We start from the raw sequence: 27,541 nt of genomic DNA, 5'->3' as shown, positions 1-27,541 counted from the left end.
CCCATCCCTCCCATCTCGTTTGTGTTTCCTGCCGCAGAAGTCCTCTAGCGCCACTGCCTGGCATTGAACCCTTCAGGGAAGGGCAGGAGAGGAGCATCTACAGGCCTCCGCCCTCCAGTCCTCTGTGAGTGCCTGCACCTTGTTCAGCAGTGTGTATTGCCGTTTGTTGCATACATCTTATGTGCGCTGCTGGGCACGGTTATTTTTGCAGGCTGTTGACCCATGTGCTGTACACACAGGAGACCCAAATCTAAAGGATTTGCCACCTTTGGCATCCTGCCTGACTCACATACTTATGCCTAGACCTAGACAAACTAAAACTCCTAAAAGGAATGTTTCTGGTTATTATTAACTTAACGTCTGTTTCAGGGATGTTTTTATTCACATGACCTTGTCAAATTTACAGTATTCATTTATAATGGAAGCCAGGCAAACAAGCTAGCAGATAAAGCAGAAATTTGAAGTTTGTATTTCTGTTTTAGCACATTAATTTTTAATAAAAGCATTCTTTCTTGAGCTTAGCTGTAAAGGTTTTTACATTTTAAATTTTCATTTTGAGGTGGGACTGCTTTTCTAGGTGGAGGAACTTCTTGTTATACTTTACTGAAGTAATTCATGTGGTGGAGTTTGCAGAACCTAACTCTGAACCTAAAGGTGCTGTAAGCAATTTGAGCCATTCTGGAACTTCCACCAGCCATTGAATTAGCAACACCCCCTCTTTCCAAAACCCTGCATTCCAAACACATGCACACACACTAACACACTTGGAAACCATTGTATTGGAGCACATAGAGTGCTAGTGGTCCCCCTGAGCATGCCGCTAAGCATTTTGCAGGAGCAGGACACCATATTGGCACTTATAAGAGCATATAATGTATGGGCTGCCCTGTGAACGCACACGATTGACAGGCAGAAAGTCTTGTCGATTTTAAAGAAGCGACACTTACATAGCACTTTTTTGACACTACACTCAAAGCGCTTTACATATTGAACAGGGGGGTCTCCTCAACCACCACCAGTGTGCAGAATCCACATGGATGATGCGACAGCAGCCATAGTGCGCCAGTACACTCACCACACACCAGCTATTGATGGAGAGGAGAGAGTAGAGTTATAGAGCCAATACATGGATGGGGATTATTAGGAGACCATGATTGATAAGGGCCAATGGGGGGAATTTGGCCAGGACACTCGGGATACACCCCTACTCTTTACGAGGAGTGCCCTAGGATTTTAAATGACCACAGAGTGTTAGGACCTCTGTGTAAATTATCATCCGAAAGATGGTGCCTTTTTACGGTATAGTGTCTCCGTCACTATACTGGGGCGTTAGGATCCACACAGGCAGAAGGGTGAGCATCCCCTGCTGGCCTAACTAACACCTCATCCAGCAGCAACCTTAGTTTTCCCCAGGAAGTCTGCCATCCAGGTACTGACCAGGCGCAGCCCTTTTTAACTTCAGTGGGCAACCAGTCTAGAGCTACAGGGTGAAATGGCTGCCGGCACGTGCACATGCTAACATGTGTAATGTTTAGAATTATGGTTTTACTTCAAAGTAGTATGACAGTTGCTTATGTTACATTTATACCCGGTGCTGCCTGTTTGCCTGCGAGACTTCAATTATAAGTGTATTTATTGCAAGTGTGTTCCCTGTTACCTTTATAAATTGACTGATTTTTCAGAATTATTTCTGTGGTAATTTACAGCCTGTCAAAAATGCAGTCCATAGATTTATGGTTGAACATAATCTGTAATATACCTTCAATTTAAAACATTAGTTTGTTTCAATATGTCCACCAGAGGGCGACACGGCACCTTTGATTTAATTTTGAGGGACCGTATTGAAAACCATGGCATCCATGTGGCATAAAAGCCTTTCAAGTTGGCCAGGAAAGCTTTTCGTAACACTTGCTTTATCTTTAATAAAGCAAGCAGCTTAACATCAAATCATTTTTTATTTTATTATAAACAGTTATAGACACATCTCAGAATCAAACTTAAGAAAACTCCCCAAACTCCTTGATATAAAGTCACCCAATATGTGGCTGGAACTTTGCTTTCAGATGGCTCAGCCGGTGAGTGAGATTAGGATGCAAATGTGAGTTTTGACTTTCTTGTAAAGCAACCCTGTTACTTTATTCTCACTCATGATGGGTCTCACTGGTTGGTCTGCTGCTTTTCCTCACTCCTGTCTGCTAAACATTTTCGCCACAGGTCCGTATTCGGGGCCAGATATAGGCATGGGCAGGGGTGGGCTGAGCCCACCCAAATGTGAGTCTTGCTCACCCAAACAAACATGTTGGAAACATGGTTTTAAATAAATAAAAAATATATATTTTTCAAATTTTTGCATTGGTTAAAAGCAATATGGGGGTGGGCTGTGTGTTGCAAACATTAAGAGTGGGCTGTAGACTGCCCAACCAATCACAAAACAGCACAGGAAATGTGTAGTGTTTTTCTATTTTTGTCATTGGCCAAAAGCAACGACACACTCAAGAAGCGTCTGCTGCAAACCAGAGAGTCCGAGACATCATACGAGCGAGAACGGTAATAAGAGATATTTTTGTGCAATGCTTAGGTTTTTAATGCCCATAAAGAAACCTGGTGATGTCTCAGTGTGCAGTGACCATGTGACTGCTGTTAATTTACCACAGTCTCCCTCTTATCAAATATCTCCCTTTCCCTCCACATCAGTTCCCCAAAATAGCGCTGCGGGTGTTCGTGAAATACTGGACCTGAATTATAAAGTAGAGGTCTGTGCGGGATGGATTTTCAGACCCGCTCCTGCGAGATTCTGTCCCACTCCCGCAAAACAAATATGTAATATTTTGTCCTGCTTCCGCCTGCAACTTTCACATTTTGTCCCGCTGCCACCCGCTAGCCCGCAGGTAGTGGTCTGCGCACATTTTTCAGTCCCGGTCCCCTAAGATTCTGTCCTGCTCTGGTATCAGGCTTTTTTTTTTTTTTTTTTTTTTTTTTACAATTCCCACCCAAAAAAGAAAAAAAACTGAAAAGAGAGAGAGAGAAAAAATCATGTTTATCACTCTAACATTGTCAAATATCTGATTGACCTTTGATTGGTTTCAAAGTTTTGTTTGTACATGTCATTAATAAAGCGTTAAGATCTATAGCACTTTCCACCGCATGGAGCACAAGGAATAATTTGTATGAATTAGCCACCAACACTGCGCCTGTAAATAGTTTATTTTTTGTTGGTCTTGTGCAATAGGCGAATAACACTCTGTACCTTAAATACATTAACTAAATTTGAGGAACATCTGTTTTGTTATTTAGATATTTATATTTTGCGGGAGTCCCACGAGTCATTTCTTTCTCCCGCTACCGCACGCACATCATCCTGCGCTGCACTATGTTGCGCCAGGTCCCATTGATTCCACGGCCAATATTAGCTGTTAGTACCGTGGATAGCTGGATACAGTGTTTTGCAAGATGTGTGCTTCTGTTTCCCTTGTTGTTAATTCGGTGTCAATGAGAGATACTGACTTTCTCCTCGTGTCTTACCTCTCTTTACACATTCATACACATTTTTACAGTGCTGTGATAGTTTGTTGTTTATTGTTTGTCACTGCACTTTAAACTACTCTGTTTGCCATGAAAATAACCTTTGGTGCTTACACGGCATTACTTCTATCCATCCATCCATCCAAATTCCTGTATTCCCTAAAGACTTCACACATTTCACTGGTAAAAAATATCAATACCCTTTACTACCCTACAAAGGCCAAACTCATTAACTAACATTGAAACTGAGAAAAATGGCTTGAATTATTTTGATGTGGATTTTGTAGTTACTGCATTTTCACACAATGTTTACTCTGAATTTCAGCAAACGAGACAGACTCATCTATCACCGGACAGATCATAAGAGACCTGTTTCATTCATAACTCTGTTTTGCGTTTTGCGTTTGTGGGGCAGGATCATTGCTTATTACATTTCTGTCAAACAGAAAAGTCAAACAGAAAGAATCGTCATCATTTAATACTATATCATTACTTCTTTAAGCAGTTCCCATTTGTGTCAAATTTTAGGTTCTTAATCTTGATCTCTCCATTTAATATATTTCTTTTCATTCTATCCTTATTTTTCTCCTTGATATTATTTCTCTCCTCTCTATCCTTGCATTCGTGGGAACTCTGATTTGTCTTTGTAATTTGCTCTAAGGCTGTAATTCTAATTACTCTGAAAGTGTAAAGTTGTCAGGGCCCACTTCAATCTTATGATTATATACAATGTTTATCAGTTTATTTCAATATATTTTTTAATATGGGGAATAAGTGTAAAATATAGTTATACTGGGCCTTATGATCTTGACAGATACGCCATGTCACGCCAATTAAAGACATTAAATTAGTAGTCTGAGTAACCCCCTCCTCAGCCCCACCCCCAAATGCCCACCTATAATATCCCCCAGCCCACCCTAGCATAGCTGGCAGGAGCCGGCCCTGTCCGTATTTGCAGCGAGTAGTTATTTCGAAACAAAAATAACCTAACAATATATCTATATTTAAATATAGATTGTTCACCACGCTGTGACATGAGCTGATAAATACAACAATGAAGTTCTAACATTCACTATTCGTATAATGATGGCTTTAGTGTTATGTTTTAAAGGTTAATATTGTAAATTATACAATATTTTCTTTCTTGCTGTATTTTAAATTTTGTATGCATCTTATTTTATTGAATTTTAACTTTATGGATTCTACAAATACAAACTTTATACTGTAATTATAATTATATTTTTATTTGTAAGCTGATTAAAAAATGATGCAAACAGTCAGCCTGCAGGCTGCCATGAGGCGGCTTTGACCTCTCTTTCATGTGTCTTAATCATTCCATAATATTTGTTTCAGATTTCTCCCTCGCAAGCATCCTCTGAACCACTGCCTGTATGTGGCCAACACACCCTTGCACACCAGAGGTTAACATGCAGTGACTGCTGTTCCTGCTTGCAAAATGCTTATTGTTTGTTAGTTATTGTTTTGTTGCTGGATTTAAGTAATATAAATGGTAAATGTGTGAAATCTTATAGTTTAGTCAAATGTGAAGCTTATATACTTTTTGTTATTTGGAATTACCTTTTCAGTATAAGCCGAAGCACTTAATGAAATGTTCTGTGCCAAAAAGTGCATAACAGCTATTTATTGTAAAAACTGTGGATTGTAATGCCTGACAATCATTCTTAAAGGTTCAGCTTTGTATAGTCAAGAAAGATTTTAAATTATATAACCTTATATATCAACATTGTTTGTTGAAGGCTAGACATGAACTTATCTAGAATCTTCATCTAGTCTTAGTTTGTAGATTGTTCGAACTCATTAAGTTCCAGGAGAAATTAGTAGCGAAGGCCATGTAAGGCACTGGGAATATAGAGACCGTTCATTCTGGTGGCCTCTACAAGGTGTGAAAACATCTTTCTGTCAACGATCCTGAGGTCATTATCTTTCATCACAGCGTTCAGCAAGACAACTACTTAACCAGCTGATCTCTTATGTTTTATCAAAGTTTTTATATAAAATTTCTCTTGCAAAATGAAAGCACAGCCTTGTTGACAAGCAAGTCAATATCCTATCAGCTTCAAAGTGGTGCATAAATCTGTACATGTGGTTAAATATTTTTGTTTTTATTTTTAACAGATCTGTTGTACTGCCTCTAAATATTTGTGAGAATAATTGTGAGAAGTTTGGAGTTTCTATGCTAATGAATCTGCATTGTGTGTTTCCTGCGCTTGGCTGGGGACAGGCCTGCTTTATGGTGCACTGTAATTGTTGCTTGGAGCAGGCATAACATCAGCACCTGAATGATGGTCATCAGTTGGTAGTTCCCGTGGAAACCTAGCTCCATCACAGCAGCTATTACAGGCGAAAGTGAATGCTGTAATGATTCAGCAAAAACAAAGCTTCAGCCATTACATGTACATTTGTTACTGAATAAAATATTATGGCTCTAACATCTACTGATTTTCTCTCTTGTGTTCTGGACTACATTTGTTATTTCTCGTTGGTTGGTCAAATTAATACTCTCTTCGTCCCACACAGAATTTTTCAACTCACTTGAATGTCATGGAAAATGTCACAATCTATGTTAAATAAGTAGTCAATAATTTGATATATGTTTACAGCACACACATACATTATATATTAATTCCTTGAGAAAATATTTTTTATGAATTAGTTATTATGTTCAAACAATGGTGACTAGAGAGTATAAGGCCTTAACAAGAATGAGTTATGACAAGATATCTCCAGAAAGAAGAGTGAAAATTCTCAAAAGATTCACTTAAAATGTTGTTATCATACAAAGGCCACAAATGGCTGGCATGCATGAATTGAACTTTATTTGCTGGGTTAGATACCAACTTGCCACTTAATTTCGGCCCTAAAATTAACCTGTTAAACTTCCCAAGACTTTTAGATATCATTTCCTACCAAAATTAAATTTGTAAATAATACATATCGTAAGTCACATTTGGCTCATAAACGTGATCTTAAGTAAAGGTACTTAACTTATAAAGGCTCAAGTTGAGCTCAATCAACAGCATTTGTTGCACAATTTTGACTAAAAATAGTTTGGCTAAATACATGGTCAGCTCCATGTAAACATGAAAGTTACTTCTCCTCTCTTGATATACTTTCACGAACAACATGCGAAATTTACCAGGATGACAGGGTTGGAAATAGAAATAATGGATATAACTTTGCAGACAATTTTAGTAAGCAATTTTATGACACTAGAGCTATGTTAACATACTGTACGTATGGCACAAATGCTGTCGATAAAGCTTAACTTGTTTTCAGCTTTCAAACATTTCTTTAACAGAGTATACACTGGCGGCCAAAAGTTTGGAATAATGTACAGATTTTGCTCTTATGGAAAGAAATTGGTACTTTTATTCACCAAAGTGGCATTCAGCTGATCACAATGTATAGTCAGGATATTAATAACGTGAAAAATTACTATTACAATTTGAAAAAAAATGCAGAACTTCTTAAACTACTTCAAAGTGTTCTAAAAAACAAAATCCTCCACGTGCAGCAATGACAGCTTTGCAGATCCTTGGCATTCTAGCTGTCAGTTTGTCCAGATACTCAGGTGACATTTCACCCCACGCTTCCTGTAGCACTTGCCATAGATGTGGCGGTCTTGTCGGGCACTTCTCACGCACCTTACAGTCTAGCTGATCCCACAAAAGCTCAATGGGGTTAAGATCCATAACACTCTTCCAATTATCTGTTGTCCAGTGTTTGTGTTTCTTTGCCCACTCTAAACTTTTCTCCTTTTTTTTTCCTGTTTCAAAAGTGCTTTTTCTTTGCAATTCTTCCCATAAGGCCTGCTCCCGAGTCTTCTCTTTACTGATGTACATAAAACTGGTGTTGAATGGGTAGAATTCGATGAAGCTGTCAGCTGAGGATATGTGAGGCGTCTATTTCTCAAACTAGAGACTCTGATGTACTTATCCTCTGGTTTAGTTGTATCTGGGCCTTCCACATTTCTTTCTGTCCATGTTAGAGCCAGTTGTCCTTTGTCTTTGAAGACTGTAGTGTACACTTTTGTATGAAATCCTCAGTTTTTTGGCAATTTCAAGCATTGTATAGCCTTCATTCCTCAAAACAATGACTGACTGACAAGTTTCTTGAGAAAGCTGTTTCTTTTTTTTGCCATTTTTGACCTAATATTGACCTTAAGACATGCCAGTCTAATGCATACTGTGGCAACTCAAAAACAAAGTCATTGTTAGGCTTCATTTAACGAACCAAATAGCTTTCAGCTATGTTTGGTATAATGGCAAGTGATTTTCTAGTACCAAATAAGCAATTTAGCATGATTACTCCAGGATAAGGTGTTGGAGTGATGGCTGCTGGAAATGGGGCCTGTCTAGATTTGATCAAAAATGACTTTTTACAAATAGTGATGGTGCTGTTTTTTACATCAGTAATGTCCTGACTATACTTTGTGATCAGTTGAATGCCACTTTGGTGAATTATAGTACCAATTTCCTTCTGAAACAGCAAAATCTTTACATTATTCCAAACTTTTGGCCGCCAGTAAAAATAATTAAGCATGTTAAAATCACAGTTGCTGACTGACTGTGCTAAATGCATTGTTGAACTATATTGGCCATTGTACTGAGCCAAGTGCTAATCTGTAGCCACTTTGGGAGGTTGTGGAGGGTGATGTTGCCTATTAGTTGAAGATCTGTGCAGGTAACCCCAAAGTTGAAGGTTCAAACCTCATAAGGGGTGATTCTTGAGCTATCATTATTATGTCCTTGAGAAGAACACCTTAAGTTGCTCCAGTGGCCTGTTCCTTGTTATTAGTGAACTGTGATGTGCTTTGTATGAAAGCTTCAACTGAACAACAAATGTATAATTTTACTAATGAACTTGGTGCATCATATTCACACATTATTGTGCACTACATTTTAATTCTTGTATTTAAAGTACCTTGGGTCCATGGTCCATCTGAGGAGTGGACTATTGTGGTGCACTTGTAAATATGTTTGACTGTCAGGTATTCCTTACCATAATGGACAAGGCCTCTAAGATGAGTGGTGAAACATCATACAATTTATCACCAAGTCTAGTTTTTAATTCTGCCTGTCACTACAATGACCTGAATTAGCAAAAGCAAGGATAGGGAATATCATTAACTTCATTCTTCTTTCTTTCTCATTATTATAGGTCATCTTCTGGAAAAATAAGTCCAGAAAGTGTGCACTCCATGGGACCTCCTTTAGAGTCTTCAGAGGATGGTTTACAAGCCAAGAAGTTTCCTCAAAGTCCATCCAAGGAGAAGGAGCTGTCCTTATACAAGAAGACCAAGAGAGCAATAATTAGCAAGAAATACAGTGTCTCCAAACATGAGGCAGAGGCTACCACACCTATTGAATTGATAAGCCGGGGCCCAGATGGGCGCTTTGTCATGGATCCTTCAGAAATGGAGAGTCCAATTAAGGCACGACGCATTGAAGGCTTCCCCTTCGTTGAAGAGTCTGACCTGTATCCTGAATTTCGACAGTCAGATGAAGAGAATGATGATCCGGGCCCCATGCCGCCAGTGATGGCTACCCTCAGACCCCATCAGATTTCCCCCATCTCCTCTAGCCAGGAGTCTTATTTGCAGCCCCCAGCCTACAGTCCTCGTTTCCAGCGGCCCATGGAAGGAATGACCATCATGGAGACCAGTCGACTCCAGGCTGCAGGGCAGATCCGTGGTGCTCCTCACTTTCGAGCCTTTTCCCATGGCCAGTTCTACAGCTATTTGGGAAGTCCAGGGGAACCTGAGCCTCCACCCCCCTTCTACATGGCAGACACCAGCCCTCTCAGCTCCGTAATGTCTTCGCCCCCTTACCACCTGGAGGGGTCTTTTGGTCATCCCACCATCCCAGAGGATGTTGGTGAGGGAGAGATTCAGCATTATGCAGTCTCTGGCTACACCCTTCCCTTGGCACACCCCTCCTCTTCGCGCTCTCCAGACATCTGGCAGCGACCCGATTTCTCCTTTGCTACAATTGAGGGTCCTCACTTTATTTTTCCTCCCCCACACCCTTTGCATCTTCATCACGAATCTCCCCTTCCTCCCCCTCTTGTTCTTCCTCCTAGTGCCCTCCAGGTATCTCCTTACCCTGGTATCCTGCAGCTGGAGGCCCCAAAGAGCCGCCCAGGCAAGTCCCCCAGCAAGGTCAAGCCTCAGGGCCTTCCAGCCAAGCGTTTACCTATGCAAGAGGCACCGAGTCTAGGGCAGCTAAGACACACAAGCCACGGTATGGGTGTACCGGTATTGCCTTACCCTGACCCAATGTCTCACATGGTTGGCCCGAGCTCATTCAGAAGCCTGGACACCCGATGGTATGAGCTGACACCCAGGCTTAGCCCCAGGCAGCCCCGTAGGATGGAACCTAGCATGGTTGTTCTGCAGCCGTCCCGTCTCTCACCTCTAACTCAGAGCCCCATTAGCTCTCACGAAGGCTCACCTGAGATTGTAGTGCGCCCCAGGCCACGCCCCAGTGTCATCCAACCCCCAATTCCCCCTGAGATTTCGGAGATCACCCTCCAACCCCCTTCTTCTGTTAGCTTCTCTAAGAGGTCTTCCCCCTCCTCCTCTCCTGCTCAAGGCCAAGCCAGCCGAAGGGCAAGTCCCAGCTACCGATCCCACATGGCGTTTTCCACCTCCGTAGCAAGCTATCCGTCACAATCCCCTTCACCTCCGTTAGAAAGTGGCAACATTTTTGGGCAGATGCCAACCCAGAGGAGGACTGAGGAGGAAATCCTTCCTTCAGAACCTTCTCCACCACAGTTATCAGCTTCAGGGTAGGTGCATGAGGCTTATAGTGTGTGGATTGATAAACCATGCACCATATGGCCTAAGTGTAACATCTACGATCTTTCTGGGGTCTCAGTACAGCAAAAACACTCACAAATCTATTTGACTTTATTTAATTTTAGTCTAAAGATTAAATTTGCTCACGTGTTGTTCAGGGCACAATAAATCATTTTGCTGCTTACCTTAAAGCTAGTTTGAATGATGTTAAAACTCATGCTTTCCTAAATAAACTGCCCCAGATGCCTTGCATTATTTAAAACCATTCAAAACCATTTTCTTCATAGATGAGTTGTGCTGTAGTATTCTGTGCCACTAATGCTGCTTTTCATGTCAAACATCCAATTTCATTCATAAAGTCTGTGAAGCACTTTAAGGCACTTGTCTTAGATCAAAAGTGAATGAATTTAATCAAATATGGTTCTGGGGTAACAGTTTCTAAGTCAAGACTTGATGAATTATCTGCTTCACAGACATGGTGACAGACCTTTTAGGGCTACGTGTGTGAAGAAGTTCCATTTGAAGAATATAAAATGCAATAACGAAGCCCCTAAAAAGCCTGGAATCAGAGGGACACCACCACTGGAGTTCAGCCTTTCCATCACTGTCATGCTTTACCCTGCCTTTCACCCAACAGGAGGAACCCCACATGTGCAATACAATTGACCAATCCTAGTCCAAATGAAGCCCACTGTTTTGACCAACTCCATGCTTTTTAGGACGACTCACAGAATGTATGATGTGGAGGCTGAGGTTGGTGTGTCCAGCACAACAGACACAGGGCTCCTCTCCTGTTTCAAAGTAACCTAAACCGCATGATTGCCTTTTCCACACTCCCCCCCTCTCTCCCGACTCCTGTCACCCAGGTCACCCCAGCTCTGACTGCCAGGGGGAGGCTTGTTGGGCGAATCGTGTTGCAGGGACTGTCTGCTCTCATCTGTTGCAATGTCGTCATCATCTTAATTAGGGCATTTGGTCATTCTTGATGACTCCTGGAGTCTTACCTGCTTTGTTTTTGATTGATCTCAGCTATCTGGGCAGCGTTGTTGTGACCAGGTCTTCTACACCACAATAGGTAAGGGTTGGATCCATGTCTGAAAGGAGGGGGGGCAGCAGGTGGGGCTTTTATTCACCTCGTCCTTTAAAGGGGAATACAAGTCTTTGGGTCTTGCTTTCCTTTAGTTTGAGACCGATTTTTCTTTTACATTTTGACATTTATTTTGAGATAGCCACACATTTTAGTTCAGCAGTCTTGAAGCCTGTATGCATTCTGTTCTTAGTATGCATATGTAAGTTTCCCAGTTATTGATTAAGAACACCAGCATGTATCATTTATTCAACACAACCTCATGCTTGAGACGTGAAGAAGATGGAATATGTCAACAACATGCAAAACCTAGTTTGAATATTGATTTAGTGAGGATTGGACATTTTACATTTGGCAAATGCTTTTATCCAAAGTGACTTACAGTGCACTTATTAAAGGGACAATCCCCCCAGAGCATCCTGGAGCTCAAGGACACAATGGTGGTGGCTGTGGGGATAGAACCAGCAACCTTCTGATTATCACTTATGTGCTTTAGTCCACTATGCCGCCACCACTCCACATTTAAAGCTGGAGTGTGTAACTTCAAGCTGAGTGTATTTCAATGTTAAAATACATTATCCTATTCAGCTTAATATGTTGAGAAAACTACAGGTAAGACAGTTATTGGCTGATTTCCTAGAAAACTGTAAACACTTTGTCTCTGTGGCGATTTAAAAATATTGCTTTCATTTGTTTTAGCGTCCTGAGTGCCCAACTATCTGTTTGTTTGATAGGGATGGGAATCGAAAGGAATTTAATGATTCCGGTTCCAGTTCCCCTTAACCAATTCCCCTTAGATCATTTAATATTTTATCAGAACACATTCATGCAAATGGTGTGTTTACTGTGTGCAGACGTTTTTGAAATTTTATTAATTCATTCATTTTTTTTAAATACCACTAATTACAACAAAACTCAATGTGTATCTTTAACCACACTTTGTCATATGAACAACCATTCAGTAATTACTTTGAATGACTTGCAGTTTATACGTTTTTGATTCAACAAACAGAATGAGCTGATAAAAGTCATTTGTTCGATAGGAAGCATTTTTTCAAAAGAACCAACACAATAATTTGTTCAGGGATTCGACTATATTGGTCTCCCTGTATGTTTCACGATGTAAATTCCATTTTTTCAATATCAGTTTAATAGCAGTGTTGCACTGCCACTGAGTAGTAGCAGGAAACACTGTCAGAGTATCGACCTTATTCACACTAGTGCCATCTTTGATTTTTAATGGAAATAACAAAGAGGCTTTGAGGGATAGACTTACCACCTCTTCAATGGGATGTACAGCTGTTTAAAGTGTTTTTGGATCGTTCCACGGACAAAACATTGATAAAATATCTTTCCAAGAACATTCAGTAAACAGAGGACTCCAGACATCATGAGTTGTGGAAAATTAGATGTTATCTAGAAGCTTTATACAGCTTTATACCGTTCGTGCCATTGAAGAGATGGTAAGTCTATCCCTCACAGCCTCGTTGTCATTCCCATTAAAAATGGCGCAAGTGTGAATAAGGTCAAGATTGGCATAGTGTTGTGTCTGCATTGGCGGACGAATGCACGTTTGAGATCTTTTCACAGAATGAAAGTCATGAAAATGACTTGTTCTGTTTTTTTTTTTTTTTCAAAGACTGTTCTCGGTTCCCAAACCTATTGTGCAATCAACAGCAGACAGGGGGAGAAAGTTGTTTTAAAACAATTTTAAATTGTGCAGTTCCATTTGGTGCCGCTAATGGCGCAGAAATTACACACTTCAGCTTTAATGAACTTGATTGGACTGCTTATCATGGTTTAAGATTACGTAGAACTTCCTGTTTATGAAATTAAAATGTGCTCCCAAGTTAAGTTTTATAATAAATGACAACACTAACTCAACTCACAGAGGCTGTGAATTTTAACTTGATCAGAAAATAGGTGACCAGTCATTAGAAACCATCTCAAGCAGGAGACTGAGTTGTATAATATACTCATTTTGGGTAGATTTTTTTTTTCTTTTTTTTTTTTTCGTTTGAAACCAATCCAAGTTATTTAAAACCCATGAACCTTATGAGGACACACTGTATGATCAAAATGCAACATTAAAAAAATATTTGAGCACTTTTTTATGTAAGCAGCATTGATCTAATGTAAACACTGCACTTATAAGTTTGGACTGCAGAACACTTTTCACAATCATGTGAAGCAAGTTTTCTTCCAAAACATTGATGCACTTCCTTTATCAAGGGGAAAGTACTGTTGGCACCAGAAAACACCTCTTTTTAAGTTGTGGCTTTCACCCAATGAAGTGCTTGTTCAGAGTATTCCCCTTTAAAGTTCTGTTCCATGTGCAAAATGCCATGCATGCCATTGCTAAATATTGCTCTTCAGTTGAAAAACAAACAAATATCTGAATAAATTCTTGTTACATTTGTTGTCCAAGTGCTTTGTTTGATTTTTCATTATGTGACTGTTCCCAAGAAGCCATTTTCCCCTCCCGCCATCTCTCTCCCTGTCAGCATGGTGAAGCCCATTGTAGGCAGTATTCATGTCTATGAGCACATTTCTGACAATGCTTTGTCACTGAGCTGTGATTTTTCCCCTCTACTAATGGCCTTTAATTTCTCTTGGCAGCCTCAGCAGAAGGACGGCCCCTCTATAATGCAATTTCTGTTATTTTACTGTGCCTCGTGAGAGTTTTGTGTGTACGTGTGTGTGGGGGCAGAGTATGTGGGTTGCTGTTTAAGTGCCTCTATAATGAACTGTATTTGGATGGGAAGACTTTATATTTAAATTAACTGTCTGAGAATGCATTTATTTAAATTAGTCGTATATTTAGAAAATTACCACTACAGTATTATTTTAACATGTATTAAAGTACAGTATGCTTAACCATTGGAATTACCTCAATCTATGTCATGATTTCTCAAAATTTCTCTTTAAACAGATATATTATGTTGCCATACGAGGTACTGTATACATTTTAAAACATAATTTATTACTAATATATTATGAAATCTGAAAAGTATTTGCATTTTGACTTCTGGTGTGTAAGCTTGAGTTATAATGGTGTTGATTTGATCTCTAATCAATTAAAACTTGTAATCGTAAGACCTGAAAAGTTCAGAGTAAACCCCTCTTTTGACTCAAATAAACCATTTGCACCATACTTATAATGCTAAACAGACTGTCTGGTCCAGAACATTTGATTGTAATGCATTTATAGGTAATCTGAGTTGCCTGCAGGCCTGCACTAGCTGCAGCACGGCCATGTGGTCATTAATATGACCAGTTTAACACACATGGTGAGCCACCACACCACCCTTCCCCTGTGTAATGGTTGTGCCTCTCTTTGCCTGCACAGAAAACGTCGAGGTGCAACAAGTGGCTCTGCAGGGTCTGAGAGGATAGAAGCACTCAGATATCAACGAGTGAAAAAAGCAAAGAGAGTCGGTATCAACAATAACAACTCCAAGACCAGACGAAAGACGGGTGAGGACCAATTCACAAGCCACAGTACTGGGCAAACGTTTTAGGCACTTGGAATAAAAAATAAATAAAAAAACGGTTAAGTGGATATATTTTCAGAAATAATGCCATTAATAGTTATTTATCAATTAACTTCACACAAAGTGCAGTAAACATAAAAACATTTTTTAAATAAAAATAAAGGAATATTTGGTGTGACCACCCTTTGCTTTTAAAACAGCACCAATTCTCCTAGGTACACTTGCTCACAGTTTTTCTTGGTTTTTGGCAGATATGTTGTTCCAAGCTTCTTGAAGAACTCATCACAGTTCTTCTATTCTTCTATTGCAAAAGAAATGTTTAGACATCCACTGTAAAATGGATATTTCCTATTGACACACTAAAGCAGAAGATATAAAATAACCATCTTAAGGCAAATGTTTTTGTGAAACATCTAATGTGCCTATGACTTTTGCACAGTACTGTGCATATATTTGTACATATAAAATTTGTTAAAAAAAAACCTTACACTGCCAATGGAGGTAGCATTTTAAGCAGCCATAAACATTGTTCCAAAAGGTAGGCAACTTAATTACGCTTAATCATGTATCCTTCATGTAGAAAGGCAATAATGCATTGTGATAAGCTTAGTAAAAATGATTCAAGATGGTGGATGGGGCAAGAGAAATGACGATTATAAACATCTTGCTGATTGGCAGGTTTTAGCTGGTCTCCCAGCCTGGGCAGGCTGGTCAGGATTTTTGGCACTTTTAAGCTGGTCAGGCCTTCAAGATGAAACCAGCTATATTCAACTTGTTTTTCTCTGATGAGTTATAGTTAATTGTTGACTAAAAATAGGTTAGTGCTATTAAATATAAATTGTTTTACCCAATATTAATGTGTGTGCTGTGTATTTTTGTGCTTTTAAACTATTGCGGCATTAGCTTAGCGATATGCTAACGTTAAACTCTATTGAAATTGTGACTCCTGTCTTGTGTGGTTCGTGTGTGGAGTTCGATTTGTGTGATGCTTGTACATTTTCTTCAGCATTTAAAAAAATAAATAAAATAAAAATATGAAAGCAAATGAAGGCAAATCTTTAAAGATGTTATGAGTTGCTGCCTATGTAGAGCATTCCAAATCAATCACTTATGAGCTTCCATTTCAGTTAGCATGTTGACTTACAGTAGAAGGCCTTAGTAGGCAGTAGACAGCAAGGCAGCTCACTAAGTTTTGGAACAGAGCTATTATGTGCATTTCTGCATTTATTCTGTTCTGTGAACATCATATATTGAAGTATGAGTCATTTTGTCCTCTCAGGTATCTTTAAAAATACATTATTAGAAGCATTTAACAGGCCACATCCTATTTGTACAGCACTGAAGTGTGAGAAGGTAATTTTGAGAGACTCTTCATTACAATGGCTATCCTCACCCTGAGTGTTCTCAAGAGCTTCCTGTAATGCTATAAAACCCTTTCTGCAATAACAATGGTCACCAGCATGGTACTGATCACTATCCATAGTGTATCATTAACCTTCTGTTACAAAGTGCTGTGTATGAAAAAATAAAATTTATGAAAAGAGTTACACTTAAAGGTGTACTGTGTCATTCTGCACCTCTAGTATCAAAAGGGGACACTAGACCAAAGAGAATTGCAAAAACAATGATTATGTTTAGGCAGGTTTTCCAAACAGTCACCCTGTCTGCCATTGGTCAGAAAAAAACTGATATTCCTGCTCTAAACTCACACCATTGATTGAGCTAATTTTGCCATGTCAGGGTGGATAGGGTGTTCAAACAAACATAGCAATTATACCACAGAGCCACAATATTTACAGTTTTCGGAGAAATCAATCTACGAATGGTTTTCTTGAAGTTGTCTCTGCATATTTTTAAGTTGGGATAGGAGAAAGTTTTTTCCAATTAAAAAAATCAGCTTTAAGGACAGTTTTTTTCCCCTACAGTTTCAGTTTCTAGTGACTCATTTAAGTGTCAAAGACCTGATTAAAATTATTTAATTAAATAAATAATGAAAACAATTAAAATTAATATTTTTCACCCAAAAATTACAATTCTCTCATCATTTACTCACGTCATTCCTCGTGCCATCCCAGATGTGTATGACTTTCTTTCTTCTGCTGAACACAAACAAAGATTTTTCGAGAAATATTTCAGCTCTGTTGGTCCATACAATGCAAGTGAATGGTGGCCAGAACATTGAAGCTCAAAAAAGCACATAAAGTCAGCATAAAAGTAATCCATACAACTTAAGTGGTTAAATCCATGTCTTCAGAAGCAATATGATAGGTGTGGTTGAGAAACATATCAATATTTAAGTCCTTGTTTACTACAAATGTCCACTTTCACTTTCACATTCATTTTATTTTGTTTTTAAAATTTGCATTCTTTGTTCATATCACCAACTACTTGGCAGGGAGGAGAATTTATCATTAAAAAAAGGACTTAAATATTGATCTGTTTCTCACCCACACCTATAAACCTTCTGAAGACATTAATTTAACCACTGGATTTGTATGGATTGCTTTTATGCTGCCTTTATGTGCTTTTTGGAGCTTCAATTCTGGCCACCATTCACTTGCTCTATATGGACCAACAGAGTTTAGATATTTTTTCTAAAAATATTTTTTTGTGTTCAGCAGAAGAAAGAAAGTCATACACATCTAGGATGGCATGAGGGAGTAAATGATGAGAGAATTTTACATTTTTTGGGATGAACTATTCTTTTAAGGAAGTTGTTTAATGGACCATCTCTTCCATCATCTGACCTTTGCCTCTGTTCCTCCGTTTGCTCTGTGTCTACAGGTGTGCCCCCCTCTCAGACCCAGCAGCCCCACACCTCTCAGGTCCTCCAGCTAGAAGAAGCTCTCTACCTCCGCAAGAAGAAGAAAAAGTTGACCCGCCAGGACCCGTACACCCGCTTCTCCGCTCTCCTTTACCGTCGCCCACTGCGAGAAGACCAGAAAGCCATTTTGGCTAGTATGGACACAGCAGACCCAGACCACGCCACTTTCCTCTGAAGTCACAGAGAACAGGCCACACTCTCCCCAAACTCTGAGCTCCTCAGCCAACCAACGTCTTCACGTCCACACCTGAATTCAATGGTTTATTCCTCCTCCTTGTTTTTTTTTACACTTACTACCCTGCTGGAATGTCCAGCTTAGTCCAGCATTCATTTCCAAATTTATGCTGTTTAGTACTTGTTTGATGCTGGTCTAGCTGATGGACCAGCATATCCTTGCTGTTCACCAGCAATACCTCACTGGTGAAGCCAAGCTTGACCAAGGTATTCTCGATGGTTAAGCTAAGAGGCCTGGGGACCAGCATCCAAAACACAATATATGCTGGTCTTTTCAGCTGGGTATTTAATAGATAGGTAATGCTGTTTGTAAGTGTTCCAAGGTTTTGCTCCAGTGCATTTACCTTGTATTCACAAGGATTGGTCAACTTTGGCAGTTTAAAAAGAATATTGCTTTAACTTGTCCTTGGGAAGTAATTTCTTTATCAGATGGTGCATCAGCAACTCTTAAAGGAATAATTCACCCAAAAATGAATATTTTCTCCGTATTTACTCACCCACATAACATCCCAGATGTTTATGACTTTCTTTCTTCTGCATCACACAAATTAAGATTTGCATAAGAATATCTCAACTCTGTAGGGCCATACAAAATGAATGGTGGCCAAAACTTTAAAGGTCCAAAAAAGCACATAAAGGCAGCAAAAAAGTCATCCATATGACTCCAGTGTTTAAATCCGTGTTTTCAGAATTGCTATGATAGGTGTGGAATCGATATTTAAGTCCTTTTTCTGTAAATCTTGACCAACCCTGACCAGTAGGTGGCGATATGCATGAAGAATATGAATCGCCAAAGAAAGAAGAAGAAGAATGTTGACTTGAAAGTGGAGATTTATAGTAAAAAAGGACTTAAATATTGATCTGTTTGTCACCCTCACCTATTCAATTCTGAAGACATGGATTTAACCACTGGAGCCGTATGGATTCTTTTTATGCTGCCTTTATGTGCTTTTTGAAACTTCAAAGTTTTGGTCACCATTCACTTGCATTGTATGGACCTACAGAGCTGAGATATTCTTCAAGAAAATCTTTGTTTGTGTTTCTGTTCTGCAAAAGAAAGAAAGTCATAAACATCTGGGATGACCTGTGGGTGAGGAAATGATGAGAGAATTTGTATTTTTGGGTGAACTATTCTTTTAAGACTTTTCGAGTTTCAGCCTCACTTTTAATCTACAGACAGTCGCAACTATATCTTTCATTAGATCACAGGGTTTCCGCAGTTAGACCAGAAATACCTCAGAGTCACCTCAAGCTCATCTGCTTGATACTGCTGTACTGACAAACACAGTACTGGTTACCATTACAAGCTTTCTTGTATTTTGACTTATTTTGTTCCACAATGCAAATTTCTAACATATTAGCTTACCACGCAATAAATTATTTTGATTTGATTGATCTGGATCTAGGTATGAATTTGCAATAGTAAAGTGAAGTTTCAGATCTTTAAAGGCACCATGGCTGTTTGGTATTTCATGAAATACTACAATACATATGTTGTATATACATTAATAGTTGTTTAGATTATATTATTACTATTTCTATAGATTATAGTATACTATAGATTTGTATTAGATTATGTGTGCGGTTGAATGTTGTTAGTGTTCTCTACTCACATATTAAGGCTCTGTCGATTTACTCCCTCTAGAATATGATTCTTTGAAAAGAACATAAAAAAAAAACACTTTTACAAAGCACAATGATTTATGTATCTCTTAAAGCTGCAGTACAGGGAGAGACAGGGGTTTGTATTGCAGCTATTAGAGAAACAGGTAACATTTCATTAAAATAGTGTAATTTCTAAATAAACATATATAAACCAAGAACAATTACACAAGAAGCTGCTACATCCTTAAATACTTTTTAAACACATATTTGCACTGAAGCAAAACCTTGGTGATTACTGTTATGTGACATTTTTATTTTATGCCAACCTCACTTCTCTTGGTTATCAAATCCTCTTCAAAAAGTACTATAGTAATGCCAAAAATACTACAGCTTCCTTAATCAATAAGACTACAAGTGCACTGTACTGTGAGGACGATAGGATTTTGTGCCATAATATACTATAGTATTTTTGTCATCAACATGCGATGCCCCTTTACATGACAAAAAGGCTTATGTCAGCTTCTAAACGCTTGTTCCTCACGTGTTTGTTAGCTATTTTTTTATTTTTGTTTTATGGAAAAGTACTGAATTTTTAGGCCATTTTTGAGCCTTTGTTTTTTTTGGGGGGGGGAGGTTAAACCACAAACCAACCCAGCGCCTGTCTCTCTCTCCTCTGTGAAGACCCTAGGGGGCAAATCTCTTTGAGATGAGAGGGCTATTTCCAGCGGCCAAAGGTTTTTATTGTGTTTCTATCATCCAACGGTGCTTCTTTTCTACAGATAGACATGTATTTTCTCTGTCTGAACAGATGTAACTGCCACATACAGTGTGGTAACCATTGTCCAAGGGGGATGTTATGGCCGTCAGAGGAGCAGTGGCATGTTCTGTGTCTTATCACTTGTACAGATGTGCTTTCAGTTCCTCAGGTGCATTTGTACGGTTGAAAATGTCTAGAAATGCCTAGAAAGGGCATAGAATGGCTGAACACTGTTTCTTCAGCCCTTGAAAATAATGAAAATCTAAAATCAAGTGAAGGTGACCCTTTAAAAGGGGTTATGAATTTATATCTTGTGGTTCATGGCTAATCCGCTCCCAGTGGCCAATCACCACATTCTAGGCATTTTAACAGCCTACTTCAGGTGCTATAAAACGTATGAAGTCTATACTCTGTTAATATTGCTTTACGTCATGAATTTGATCTTCCAGCAGATAATGGCTGCTGCTTATCTCCTGAACACCTCAGTATTTGATGTTTTTGAATATAGAGAAGCCTTCCACTGTCTGCTGTGGCATCTTGAAGGTCATCAGTTTTACTGTTAATGATATCAACATTAATACTTGACTTGCATCAGAGTGCTGAAAATTTGCAAGCATCAGTCAGCATTTGTGAAAGGGAAGCTACTTCGAGTTCAAAACTAAATCATCTGCCACGGGGTGAAGGCAAAGTTGAATTTGTTATTGATTACTTTTTGTTACAGTCTGGATGTAATCTCTGCTTATACGAGACCAGCACATTATGTGCTTCTTTGCACCTTTTTAAGCATCATAAAAAGGAGAGTGGGAGAATACTTATTATTTGCCTTGGATCGGGACTGATTTTCAAAGAGTCAGACACCATTGTGAGCTTTTAGAGATTTAAAGCTTGACACGTTTTTATTTAGCAATGTGGTATGAGAGCTGTTCAGATCCTTGAACCATGGATGGGCTGTCTCATACCATTAGTACGGTGTGTGAATGGCTTTATATTTTGAGCAGACTTGCTTGGTAATTCTTGTAATTGTTGATCCATTTGTAATTCAAGTAACCTGTCTGATTAGATGAGACCTTCTTACTAAAGTTAGGCACACTGTTTGTATGTGTATGTGAAAACACACCTTTAGGTAGATAGAGATGAGAGATGTGCTTATCTTAAGTATTTTTGATCCATTTTACTGGGCAGTTGTCAAATATGGTGCTTTCTAACAGATATATGACTAATTACCTTCATACAAAAGATGAATATCAAAATGAATATCCAAAATGCTAGGAATGTACTGTAATATGTCAGAAAGTGTATATAATATAACAGCATATATTGCACAATGTATTATAAAATTGTAGTAATTTTAAATAAATTGGCCAATATATGCACGCAACAGAATATATTGATATAAAACATATTGTCGTATTTTGGATTCAGTTTCTAATGTTACCATTATGTTACTTTTTCATGAGGGTTGGAATGCACGAGAGAATTTTTGAGCCAAGAGAGCTGTTTATGTGATGTAAATGTTTCAGTCCACCTTGCAATCACTTTCACATTGAATTTGCAACTTAAATGTTTATTTTGTCAGTTTCTAGCTAAGAATTAACAGTGAAACGTTTGCCATGTCTGCAAAGGCTGTCTTAACCTGAAAGGATACTGGTCTAGCTCAAATTCTACTTTGCAGTATCTGCTACTGTATCATCAATCGTTGAACAGATTGGCTAATTCTGTTGTGGGCTCATAAATGAGCTGTTTGGGGATTTTGGGAGGTTATTACTGCTAACTTGATTTGACTCATGGGCGGTGTAAGATGAGATTCATTGTAAAAGATTGAGCTTGATGAAACAAACATTTGTCTTTCAGTAGCATTATAGCAGTGGTAGAGATTCATTCAGGCTGAATTATTTATTGCACTGATTTTATATGCCATTTATAAGAATAAAACATTCAATTACTTTTGACAATACATCTCAAAATAAGCATTTTTCCATTCCAGATCTTTTTTTTTTTTTCTTCTTTTTTTTTTTTTGAGGTGCTTAATTTTTAATAAAAACATCTCAGTGAATCTTGGTTCCTTTGTTTTGATTGCAAATAAATCACCATTTCACATCTGCTAAACATTTTGCAATTTGCATCTTCTAGTTTTGTCATAAAACATTCTTTCTTATGTTTACATCATGCTCACATTTATGTTCTGAACACCTGACACCTGCTTTCCAAAGCAACTTACAAGACAGTGTACATATTGCATTATTGTCAAGCACCTGAAAATTACTTCATTTTGGAAAGAATGAAGCTCTACTCATAGGCAAACTGTTCTTCAGCTAGTCTGTTTATAGTTTAGTTGAAGATGTTTGGATAGAGATTCATGTACATTAGCAAGAAATATTTGGGATAGTTTTATGAAGGTGTAGAACTTTAAAATGGAGAGTGGTTGCGTTTTTGAGAGTCAAGCCCTTGTTGTATTAGATACGTGCTTACATAACAGAGAATAGATTTGTATTTATTATCTTTTTTTTTTTTTTTTTGTAGCACAAGTTTTAACATGGGTGCGAAGAGACATTGTTTTGTGTTTTTCTACATAAAATTAGTTTAAAATAATTATTTGATGGTTTGATTGTTCTAAAGGAACAGAGAGGAAAATAAGGTTTCCTTAACAGAGATTATAACACCATTAAAGGGATAGTTCACCCAAAAATTATAATACTCTCATCATTTACTTACTCTTTTGCTGTCTTAAACATGTAAGACTTTCTTTCTTCTGCGGAACACAAAAGAAGATTTTTGAAGGATATATGATGTGTTTATATCCATACAATGCAAGTCAATGGGGTCTAAAATGTTCAAGCTCCACAAAGGATATAAAGGCAGCAGAAAGATAATCCATATGACTCGAGTAGTTTAATCCATGTCTTTTGAAGAAATGTGATCTGTTTTGGCTGAGAACAGACCAAACTGTAACTCCCTTTTCATTCTGTGCATGTATCAATCGCAAGGAAGTGTAATCGAGCTTCTCTTATGAACACACCAAGGAGACTGCAGATGTCAAGATTTATAGTGAAAAACATTGAGATTTTGGTCTGTTTCTCAAACAAAACCAATCATATCGCTTCAGAAGACACTGATTAAACCACTGTATGGACCAACACATGTATCCTTAAAAAAATTGTCTCTTGTGTTCCGCAGAAAAAAGAAAGTCATAGGAGTTTGCAATGGCATATGGGTGAGTAATTGATGAGAATTATCATTTTGGGGTGTCCAAATAACATGTTTTTCTTCACTTACTGTAATAGAAATTGTGGCATTAAGAAACAGAGTGTATGGTAGTTTGTTGAATATTGTGATTACAATCTGTATATTCAAAGAAACCCTCCAAATTAATTATACAAATAATGTAACAAACAAAACAATTTGTACACAAAGTTTAAATTAGTCTGAGCAGGTAAAAGTGGATTTTACCATGTAGAATTTAACACTTTATGATTATTCAATAATATAATATTCAAATATAATATCAAAGACAAAAACACCCTTACAATTTCCCTTACTGCGTGTTAATCCTATTTTTTTTTTCATGACTGTTGCAAATTGTGTGTACTCATATACAAATGTACAATGATTTTCCAATTGTAGACACCACTAACAATTTAAACGAACAATTCTATATAAGTTAACCTCTCAAAAGATAACCTCTTATAGTACATCAGGGATGCAAAAAGCATATGAATTAACTTGCTGCTCATTTCTGTGGTAGGGAGAGAGAGAGAAAGCATTGAATCAGCACAATGTAGAGGATGAGCGAATGTGGAGGTTATGTCCTCACATGGCACTAAGTGCACCGTGAGCCTGCAGGAAACGCATAGGGATTATCATAATACCAGCTCCACAGCAGACAAATACATACATACACAACTACCACCAGGTGTAATATATATATATATTATATGAGAATATGTGGTACACTGTGGCTGTTGATGGATGAGTGATAATAGAGTATTTTTTGTTATTTGATCCTATAGAAAATATAGAAAAATGTAGCAGACCTTCACTTTCAAATATCTTTACTGTAAATGATAAAACTATTAAAGATGGTATAACTTATAAAATATAATTGTTAAAAGTTACACATGCTATTAAAATTGCAAACCAAAGTGGATGGTGTTGTCTACTTTTTGTGTTGCCTGTTGGGTATAACATTTCTTTTCATTGTCATCTATAGCTCTGGTTCAAGCAATACAAAATCAAATAACAAAGATATTGTTACAGATTACACAGTTACAGATAAAACCAATATTAAAGCGAAATTTCATTCATTGTTAATTTCATTCATGTTTTTATTTTCAAACATTTTTATCTTAATTTTAGAGAACATATAGTATAGAGAATTTGCTGAATATTATTTAATAAATTATTGATTATGACTATCGATATGATATTTGCTTATTTTTTGGAATGACAGTGAATTATGAAATGTGCAATGTGGAATGTATTATTTGTGTTCATCACTTTTTTGGCACATAAATGTCATACAACAGAACTGCACACATTTCACATAGTGTAAACATGTGTGAAGTACTGTATGTCTGATGAGCTTTGCTGATTGTGTGGTAATCACGTGCAATTCAATATACCTGCAGCAGTTGTTTTACTTTTTTCCATTATGTTCAGCTCAAGTGCCGTGTGACTGATCAGAACAAGATCTCTTTGTCTTTTTTCTGATGAATAAAATGGCATGTGATGATATGCGGATGGGGTTGGGGTAGGGTATATGACACCTGCAATATGTATAGCAGCACAGTCCAAGATATACTGTATGTATTCTGTATTCTTATAGTCAACAGACTGTACCAGTAGAAATATTTTGACAGTGTACTGTATGTATAAATAACAGATATTTATAGTTACGTAATAAAGGACAATTGGGGAATCTTTAATTTTGTACTGCGATAAAAACAGAGAGAAGATTTATTCCAATTTAGCTGTCTTGTTTATGGAGAAATATATGTTCTTTCTGCTGTTAGATGCTCATGGTAGCATGGTGTGGTCATTAGCGAAATAGCGGATGATGCAAATTGCTTTTGTAGTAGGTATTCTAACAATCACAGTAACCTTTTCTAGAGACCTCAGTGTGTAAGCAGCCATGCCATTTAACATATCATGACTTGGTGCTATTGCTGATCTACTGTATTTTGTGGTCCAGACAGAGGTTACTCTGTGCGTCACATCCGTCATGTAGATTTACAAAATTGTGAACACAAGTGAGAAAATCACACATCAATACCGGAAGAGTCTACTTTGTTCCGTGAATGTGCTACCAGCTTTGACACTTAGACAATACTGGAACTAGACCTTTGGCAGACAGTAAAATACATTTGTAATGTAAGAGGTTGTAGCTATGGTGCAAAATATTTTGGCCAATTTTTATTTGCAGCTAATTTTTTTTCCGGCTCTTGTATAAAATATACTATAGTGCTATAAGTCTAGCTTGTTTGTAAATAAATAAATAAATAAATAAATAAATGTCAATATACATTTTAATGAATCCTGTTTTACTATAATATTTTCCCAATTGTTTTTTTTTTATTTTAAACTGTACAAACAGAAATCTTAAACCTGTTGCAAGCCTCAACATTGTACTGATGTAATATGTTTGCACCATCACTATCTCTTTTCATTTAATTTAATTTCTAAAACAATTTGCACATCACAGTATGACCTCATAAACATCCAGAATCAACCAACTAGTAATATGCCATTACTTAAATATATTATTTTCTGTTAATATAGGTTTCGGTCCATACGCTGTACACTGTTACCATTTCCCTGTACATTAACTTAACTGAATTAAACATTTAATACACAACAACATTGCATTGTAATCTAAGATCATAAAGAAAAACACAGGAATGTATAGTGTGTAACTACTGTCATAATTTTTGTCATAAATAAAAATTGACTGTTTTTGTTTTTTTGTTTTTTTACTTTTCAGATGGTTCAAACAGAACCGTTAAAGTATCATAAATGTGGTCCATACAACTTGTGTTGTCTTACCCATTTCATATGACAGGGAAAATATTATGTTATAAAATGTTGAATGACTTATTGTGGAATGTGAGTATCCTCTTTGTTCTGTATCATCTAATCTTACCTGTTTTATGATCACTTCTGCTGTTTAAAAGCTTTTCTGTATCATTTCGGTGTGCTTTTATACGTCTCAGAAAAATCAAATTACAAGCGGCACCCATAGGGTAAAACCTGTTCACCTCTCTCATAGTTCTTTAATGCTTGCCCTTATGCTACCAGAGTCCGCAAGATGTTGAGATGAGTTTCAAATTCCAATCAATACTTTGAATGGTACGATTTTTCACTCTCCAGCAGCTCTAAAGTGACTGACAGCCACACAACATCAGACAGAATGAATCAACATCAAGTGAAGACAAATTCTGTCTAGCTTTAGGATCCACATTTGAAGTGGAAATGATGTTGATGTCACAAACAATTGACAACATGGGCAGAGTCTCAGCAACAGACCAGAATGTACAGATTAAAGTAGAGCTGCAAATTTCATAAATTAATAAAACAATAATAGTAGATACTGATCTCACCCTCAGCACTTAGTTTCACATGACCCGGTGCTAGTGCAGCTCATTGACATTTTTAAATGCTAGAACCATGTAATCATTTCCCTGCATCAAAATGTTTTGTATTTTGAGATAATAAAAGACACTCAAAAAATGACAGCATGTGTGAGCTTGCTTATATAAGAGAGACTGGGGGCTGGGCATTGTAACATAACATTTTTACAATTTCCTTCATAAATCAAAGACTATTACATACCTGCCATCTTTTGGTGTAAGTACTATGTGCCAACAGTATTCCATTTAATATTTACATTGGCAAAGACTAAAATATTGAATTTATTTTAAAATATTTAATGTTGCATGTGTAGTGTTGTGTGGTTTGGGGCAATTTCAGCACTTACACCATGTTACAATTTGTAAATAACTGAGTAGTGCAATTGTTTCTGTATTGCAATTATGCTTTTTTACAGACAGCATGTATTGCACTATGGTGCCATCAGAATATGAAGTCTTGCAAAATTATTGTGTAGGCTAATAGTCTCACACTGTCTGCGTTCATGTGCCAATATTTAAAGGGTGATAATGAGCACAGTATGACAAATTCTTGTCATACATAGGCAATAGATCAA

At 37.7% G+C, this 27,541-nt stretch overlaps 1 protein-coding gene across 1 annotated transcript in view; it reads left to right on the top strand.

The window, feature by feature from the left end:
• LOC127430621 (protein turtle homolog B-like) overlaps positions 1 to 18,463 on the top strand; it is a 188,803-nt gene extending 170,340 nt beyond the window's left edge. Inside the window, exons 18-20 of the mRNA XM_051680512.1 lie at positions 8,704 to 10,332; positions 14,779 to 14,906; positions 17,708 to 18,463. Of these exons, the coding sequence (XP_051536472.1) occupies positions 8,704 to 10,332; positions 14,779 to 14,906; positions 17,708 to 17,922 (1,972 nt within the window). The 3' untranslated portion in view covers positions 17,923 to 18,463. The remainder of the gene's footprint in view (positions 1 to 8,703; positions 10,333 to 14,778; positions 14,907 to 17,707) is intronic.
• The last annotated feature ends 9,078 nt before the right edge of the window (positions 18,464 to 27,541 follow it).

Source organism: Myxocyprinus asiaticus, chromosome 40, assembly GCF_019703515.2.
Source record: "Myxocyprinus asiaticus isolate MX2 ecotype Aquarium Trade chromosome 40, UBuf_Myxa_2, whole genome shotgun sequence".
In the NCBI taxonomy this organism is placed as follows: domain Eukaryota; kingdom Metazoa; phylum Chordata; class Actinopteri; order Cypriniformes; family Catostomidae; genus Myxocyprinus; species Myxocyprinus asiaticus.
Note: the sequence above shows the minus strand (reverse complement) of the source record. Positions and strands in the feature narration are given on the sequence as shown.